This window comes from Elaeis guineensis, chromosome 13 (assembly GCF_000442705.2).
Source record: "Elaeis guineensis isolate ETL-2024a chromosome 13, EG11, whole genome shotgun sequence".
Classification (NCBI taxonomy): Eukaryota; Viridiplantae; Streptophyta; class Magnoliopsida; order Arecales; family Arecaceae; genus Elaeis; species Elaeis guineensis.
The window spans coordinates 67,874,987-67,882,583 of record NC_026005.2 but is presented as its reverse complement, the minus strand read 5'-3'; the positions used below and the strand labels follow the sequence as shown (position 1 = coordinate 67,882,583).

The following is a 7,597-nucleotide window of genomic DNA, read 5'->3' as shown; positions in this document are numbered from 1 at the left end:
TAGACATGTGCATTTGGGGTGCCCAGACTCTTAGTGTAATAAAATAAAATCAGAGAAATAAAAATTGAAAACATATTTAGTTGGAGAAAATTAAATTTTAAATAAGAATGAGAATAAATAACTTCTATTCCAATTTTTTTGGATAGAAATTGTATTTCTATTCCGATTTCTTAGGGCAATAGAAATGTCACAATTCTCTAAAATTTAATCTTTATTTTTTTTAATATTTAAATTTTATTTTAATTTTAATTTTTATCATAAAACAAATATATTGAGAGGTATGGTCATTTTAATTTTGATTCTATTTTTTTTAATTTTAATTTAAATTTTTATCGGCATCGTACGTTAAATGCATCCGAACGATTTTTTAACATTCAATCTAAGTCGGCAAGTGACGGATATTTTTAGTTGGGATGTCTATTTAATGGTGCCAATGGAGACGTTACTTCTTTTCGTTACTAGAAGCCCCATGTACTTCATAGTAATATTCCTTTCAGGATTGCGGGTGGTGACTGACACAACCATTTATTCAAACTAGAGCATTCAACAATGATTAGGGACGGTGGCAAACAACATTTTATCGATCACAAATACCCAGGGGCCCACGCTAACATAGTAGACTTTAAAAGGCACAAAGCTGCACCCTGGAAAACTAGGGGAAGAAAACACAGGAATGCAAAGTGCAACAGTGCAGGGAACACACAAACAAAAAGTAAAAGGAAAAAAAAAAATGGCGCCAACAACGGCAACAACCGAACAACTTGAGTTAGCCTACCGGATGTTTTGTTTACCGCCTACGTGGTCGGAAACAGCGTTGGAGGGAAGATTTGAGATCGCTGTCCCTCCACCGTAACCCATCCCACCAGTCCGGCTCACCCTTTATTCTTAATTTGTTTCTGGGCGTCTCCGAGTTGAAAGGTAGCCTCCCGAGAGATGAACAGCTTCTCACATCAAGAACTTCCAACGAAGGGAAGGTGGACTGACTGCGACGGATGACGGTCAATTTTGGCAGGTTGCTTAATTCGATCCTCTTGAGTCTCGGAAACGCCAGATCGGTCCTAGCATCTGCCTCATCCGCATCATCGATCAGTCGCTCCATCTTCGTGCAATAGACCAATTTAAGCACCTCTAGGCACTCGAGCTTGAGAACCCATGTAACATTCTTCAGCTTGTGGCAGTCATATACTTTCAGGATAGAAAGTGCTGGAAAGTAAGTCGAAGGACGCAACCCCCTCCAACTGATTTTCTTTAATTCTTTGAGTCCTATTAGCTCCAAAATCTCCAGCTTCGGAAGACACCAGTTCCGATTTACAATGTCACCACCATGCCCTGCTGTCTTACTCCCCTTTTCCATTATAATCTTTTCCAGGGTCTCACAGGATGCAATCTCCAGCTCCCGAAGGCTTGACGACATGTTGTGGCTGCTGAGGAAATTGGATAGCAACAGCTGGCGCAAGTCGAGCAGCTTCCTTGTGAGCAGGCGCCACATCATCACATGATGCATTTGGGAGAGCCGTTCGATAGCGTCAACTGTTTCCACAGTGATTCCGACAGCTTTCAAGCCTTGAGTCAGCGCCTTAAATTCTACCAAATGCTCATACCGAGTGTCGGTTAGGTCCAGCACCTCTAGCATCGATAGCTTTGATATCACCTGAGGTGGTATCTCGGTGAGACTCTGCAGACCTCTCAGAAGGAGGAATTTCAATTTTCTGAGAGATCCTAAGCTCTTGGGCAGACGCGTGATAGGAGTGAATGACAAATTGAGGTATTGAAGATTTTCTGCTTTGCTAATATCCGATGGGAGCTTAAAGATTTGGGTCTCGGATAGATCCAAGTAAGTTAAGGCAGGAAAGGAAACAAAAAAATTACTAGGTATAGCAGACAAAAACCTGTTTTGTCGGAGCATCAGGGTTACCAGGTTGGGACACACTGGAGGAGCGCCAGGGAATTCTCTGATCTCACTTCGGATTATAGAAACCTGCTCCGCCGTTGCCCAAACATTCAAATCAGCTGGGCTTCTGCAGAATATGGCACCACTTTGTACAATCAATTTCTGATTATTTTCGTCTCCGTCGGCGGCTATCCACCGTGCCATGTCCCCGATGATATCATGCATTTTCACCTGATCGTCTTCGTTGATGCCAGGCTCTAGCAAACAAGCGGATTTTAGCGTTCCTATGATGGTATGCCCGCTGTCGTAGGCCTCGTTGATGTCGTTGAAGACGCCAACATCGATCAGCCCATGACCCATCCAGCACTCGATGAGATCACTTTTGTTTATAGAAAAATCTTCTGTCCACAACGCGCACAGCAAAAAACACTTTCTCTTAGCATCATCTGGCAAATAATCATAGCTAAGCTTCAGTCTGGGAAACATGTCCTCGTCCTTTTCTAGGATCTCAGGAAGCTTTGACCTCCGCAGTAGTGTGATGGCATTTTGCCACTCTTTGGGAGTCTTCCTCATTGACATAGCCTTCCCGATGACTGTGAGAGCCAAGGGCAATCCACGACACTCCTTGACCACTTGCCTTGCGAGCCCCCGTATTTTTGGATGAGACTCGAGCGTGTCTTGGCCGACCATATCCTGGAACAACTGCCATGCGTCCTGTTGCTCCAAACAGTTTATCTTGATCTTTTTGTGGGCTGCCATCGAGCCACACACCTGCTCCGTCCGTGTGGTAAACACCACCTTATGCTTTTGCTGGCCGGTGGGTCTTCTGGAAGGAATGGGAACCCCAACGGAATTCAAATCCACGTTGTGCCATAGGTCGTCCAGCAGCAACAAGAAGTTCCTACACTTCAGGTGGTTGAAGATTGCAGTAGCTTGTTCGCGTTCAGTGGCTTCTTCCTGTTCATTATCCGGTGAAGGCATCCCCAGCCTCTTGGCTATTTCCCTTTGAAGCTGCTTCACTGTACAGTCTTTGGAGACTGTTGCCCAGATCACATGATGGAACATAGCGCTTCGATGGTCATTGAGGGGGAGAAAACTGTTGTTGATGCGACGCAAGAGGGAGGTCTTGCCGACCCCACCCATGCCCCATATCCCAATGATGCCTACGTGGTCATCATTGAGGTATCTGAGAACCTTCTCTAGATTTGACTCCCTTCCCAGCAGCTCCGACGTGTGAGGTATCTCCTGGACCGGAGGCGGAGGCAATCTGGCGGCGAGGACCTTAAGATTGGTAATTTGTCTTCTTAGGTCCTCCACCCTTGCCAGCTTGCGGGTAGCCCTCCAGTTGATACTCAAAAAATTGATGGAGCAGCCACCAAGACATCTGCTCTGTTCATAGTCGTCTACTATTTTAGTCACCTCTCGCTCGATGGATGATACGCGGTCCAGCAACCAACTCACCTCGCCAAGGCGAGTTTCCCCCTGTCGCTCGAGACAGGACACACGGTTATTCAAATCATTCCGGATGGCCTTCAGTTGCTGCATGACCTCTCTTAGAAGCCTGATTTTGTTTGCAGGGTTTGAAAGATATTTCAGATATGGTGAAATGAAATTCCATATCGCAACCAAGTCGTTTAGATTTATGGTAGGTGCCACCATGAGGGGATGCCGTTAAGAATGGCTCAAGATGGCAAACAGATGAGAGAGAGAGAGAGAGAGAGAGAGAGAGCAGGGGGTATCACCAGATCAAAAAGAGTGGGAAGGGGGAGAGATAAAGCAAGCACATCAGAAGAGAGAGGATATCAGAGAAGAGGGCAAAAGCATCAACAGAAAAGTGGGGAGCAACTGGAGAGAGAGAAAGTGTAGGTTCGGAAAAGTGGCCAACTTCACCTAGTTGAAAACGTAAAGCGGTTGGTGAACTCTGGATGGAAAGAAGAGGGCGGCTTCGTACAATATATATAGTAGTTGGGGCTTCATAGCCAGATTTTTCTAGTTGAGGTCCCATACATGCGCACCAGGGTTGCAGCCTGAGCCTTTCTTTATTTTAATTGGGCTTGATTGTATCCCATAGTCACTATTTTTAATTATTTTAACTTGGGTAGCACATGCCTACGCGGGTTCATGACACATGTATGATTATGATTTATTTCAAAAAAATATAATTTTTATGTTAAAAATAACATTATCTTTGTATTGCTGTTTTTATCTATGACTCTTGCTAATTATAGAGTCATAGATAAAAGTCCCAATTAATAACAACAGCTGAAAATATGTTTTATTCTCTTTTTTCCTTATGTAAAGTCGTGCCATATGCCATCCAAATATTATTACGACAGAATAATACACAAAGAAGAAGAAACAAACCTAGCAGAGAAAGCTCTGCTCTTCCAAAGAGAATTTAGAAGAAAGCAAGAAAATGCTTAAACCATAACATGAAGGATTAAAGGAGAAGAGAGTACAATGGCAAAGTAATATTATGGACAGTGGAAAAGGAGCTTCATAATGAAAGAAATCATCTCAACGCTCCAGGTGCATCAATCCAAAAACAATGCTCCCAGCTAATGAGAACATAACAAAGAAAGGAGAGAACAGCGTACTCTGTGCTAATGCACGTGTGGTAAAGAAAAGAGAGACTATCATTTTTTTTTTTCTTAAATGCAAATCCTCATCCCTCAAATAATAGAGCCATGAACTGCTGAGTCTAATTAGACTCCACTAAACAGCTAATCCAAATGCATTAGCTCTGGCTACCAAATTCTTATCATAAAAAAGTAAAAAATTATTTGAGCGATTTGGACACATGACTTGTTATTAGTTTCAAATAGCAAGTTGGCCAGACAAACTCAAGCATCATTTAATTATCCTAACGAGATACAATTCTTAATGACCAAACTCTTCTTTATGCAGCCACACTTTTTTCTCTTTTGTAACGACCTTTTTAAAGGAGGAGCTGCCCGATTTATAGAATTTCAGTGAAGAAAAAAATGTGGGAAAAGAAAAACTACATCAACTCAAGAAATCATTCTAAAAGGATATCTGTTTTGATTTGATACATGACAAACACAACAAGAAATCATAGAATTCTCTGCTATAAAAAAGAATGTGAAGATTTAATGCAATTTCAGCATATCCAAATAAAAGACAAAAGGATCCAGATATATCACACAGCCAAGACTATTTATTTCCAAAAGCAAGCTACGTTGGATCAAGTCAAGCATCATTTAATGCCAATCTTCATCGCTAAAATAATAGACCAATGGACTGCCAAGTTTGAATAGATTCCATTTCAGAGCATGTCCACATGTATTAGCTCTAGTTACCAAATTCTTACCAATAAAAAAATAAAAATAATGCAATTTAGATAGAAGATTCATCCTATCACGCAAACCCATAAAGTTAAAACTATTTATTAGTTTTAGATAATAAGTTGGATTGGACTAAGTCAAGCATCATTTTATTATCTTAGTGAGATATAATTTTTAATGACCAAACTCTTCATTCTGCAGGTGTACCCCTTTTTTTAGCCAAACATTTTAACTATGGAGATGCTTGATCGGTAGAGTTTCAGTGAAGAATGTAGGAAAAAATGAATACTACATTAACTAAAGAAGGGCTCTAAAACGAAATCCGTTTTGATCTGATACATGACAAACACTTTAAAAAATCATAGTGCAAGTTGAGCATATCCGGATAGAAGACAAAAGGACCATAGAGTAAAGACCTTATTTCTAAGAGCAAGTAGCGTGGGAACAAGTTAAGCACCATTGAATGTCAATTCTCATCCCTCAAAACTAGAACCATGGATGGCCGAGTTTGGCTAGATTCCATTTTCAGTCTGTCCGCATGTATATGTATTAGCTCTAGTTATCAAATTCTTACCATGTGATGGGTATAATCCTTATTTGTGATGTCTTGAATAAAGATTTTGCTGGTTTTCAAGAAACATTAAACGTTCCTTAATCAGTGCCTAAGAGCACTGATTAGCAAAACCCAAAAGCAAAATAAAAAAAATGAAAGATTTAGATAGAAGAGTTGTGCTATCATGCAAACCCATAAAATTAAAACTACTTATTAGTTTCAAATAACAAGTTGGGTTGGACTAAGTCAAGCAACAATTTATTATTTTAATGAAATATAATTCTTAATGATCAAATTCTTCTTTCTGCAGTTGCACTTTTTCTTTTTCTTGGGTACGGAACATTTTAGCGATGTAGCCGTCCGGTCTGTAGAGTTTCAATGAAAAAATAATGCAGAGAAAAAAAGAATACTACATTAACTCAAGAAAGCACTATAATAGGCAATCCGTTTTGAGTCGATACATAATAAACACTATAAGAAATCATGGAACTACGCGCTGTTAAAAAGAACATAAAGATTTAGCACAAGTTGAGTATATGATCCGGATGAAAGACAAAAGGATCCAAGCTGTCTAGATATGCCATAGAGCAAAGACTGTTTATTTCTAATAGCAAGTGGTGTTGGACCAAGTCAAGCATGTGCCAATCCTCGTCCTAAGCAATAAAGTCATGGAATGGCAAGTTTGATTAGATTCCATTCCACAGCCTATCCTCGTATATTAGCTCTAGTTACCAGATTCTTTCCAATAAAAAAGTAAAAAAATATTTAAAAGATTTAGATAGAAGAGCCGTGCTATCACGCAAACCCACAAAGTTAAAATTATTCATTAGTTTCAAATAACAAGTTGGGCCGGACTAGGTCAAGTATCATTTTATTTTCTTAATGAAATATAATTTTTAATGATGAATTGTTTATTTTATTCTGAACTTTTTAACAATAGAACTGCCTGTTTTGTAGAAATTCAGTGGAGAAAAAATAATATGGAAAAAAAAAACTAAAAGGCCCATTCTTTTGAGAGCAAAAGGTTTATCCATGAATCTATATTTTTTCGATAAATATTTTTCAAACAATATTTAGATAAAAAAATAATTTACTAATACTTTTTTATGCATTGAAGAATAACTTGAAAATTTATTACTCATGTTCTTCTATATTACTAATTTTCTTGATATGTTGCTAAGATTTATGTATATTTTCTATAATACCTTTCGTTATATAAGTATTCTGATATATAATGATATAGTATAATATATTATATTTTTTATATTATAATATATAATATTATATAATATATATAATATTATATGATATAATTCATGAATATAGATAATATATGTTATATATATAATATAATATATAATATTAATATATATTAAAAATAATATATTATTACATTAATAATATAAGATATTAATATTATATTATATTATAATAAGATATTATACTATAACATTATATTATTATAATAATATATTATATTAAAATAATAAAATATTATTATCCGATAATCGATAATCATAATATATTATATTATATATAAGATAAAATTATATATTATTGTATTATTATTATAGGATTAAGGATATATAAGAAATGAAATAAAAAAATTATTTTTTCATGAAAAAATAATTTATCTACCTCATAAGTGGATAAAATTTTCTATAATTTTATGGATAAACTCTATCCATAAAAAAATAATTTATCTATCTAAATAATATAAAAATATAGATAAATTGATTAATATAAAAATTGATAAATTTTTTTATAAAAAAATAGACCCCAAATACTACAATAAGTCAAGAAAGCATCCTAAAAAGATTTCTGTTTTGATTTGGCATGTGACCACCC

General features: G+C 37.2%; 1 protein-coding gene across 1 annotated transcript; it reads right to left on the bottom strand.

The window, feature by feature from the left end:
* Positions 1-602: 602 nt before the first annotated feature.
* Positions 603-3,802, bottom strand: LOC105044720 (disease resistance protein RPS5-like). Its single transcript, XM_010922711.4, has one exon. The coding sequence runs from the start codon at positions 3,548-3,550 to the stop codon at positions 788-790; it is 2,763 nt and encodes a 920-aa protein (XP_010921013.3). The 5' UTR covers positions 3,551-3,802; the 3' UTR covers positions 603-787.
* Positions 3,803-7,597: the final 3,795 nt, after the last annotated feature.

Bases quoted from the DNA above. Each gene is read 5' to 3' on its own strand.
- LOC105044720 (XM_010922711.4), bottom strand. From the start codon at position 3,550: ATGGTGGCACCTACCATAAATCTAAACGACTTGGTTGCGATATGGAAT.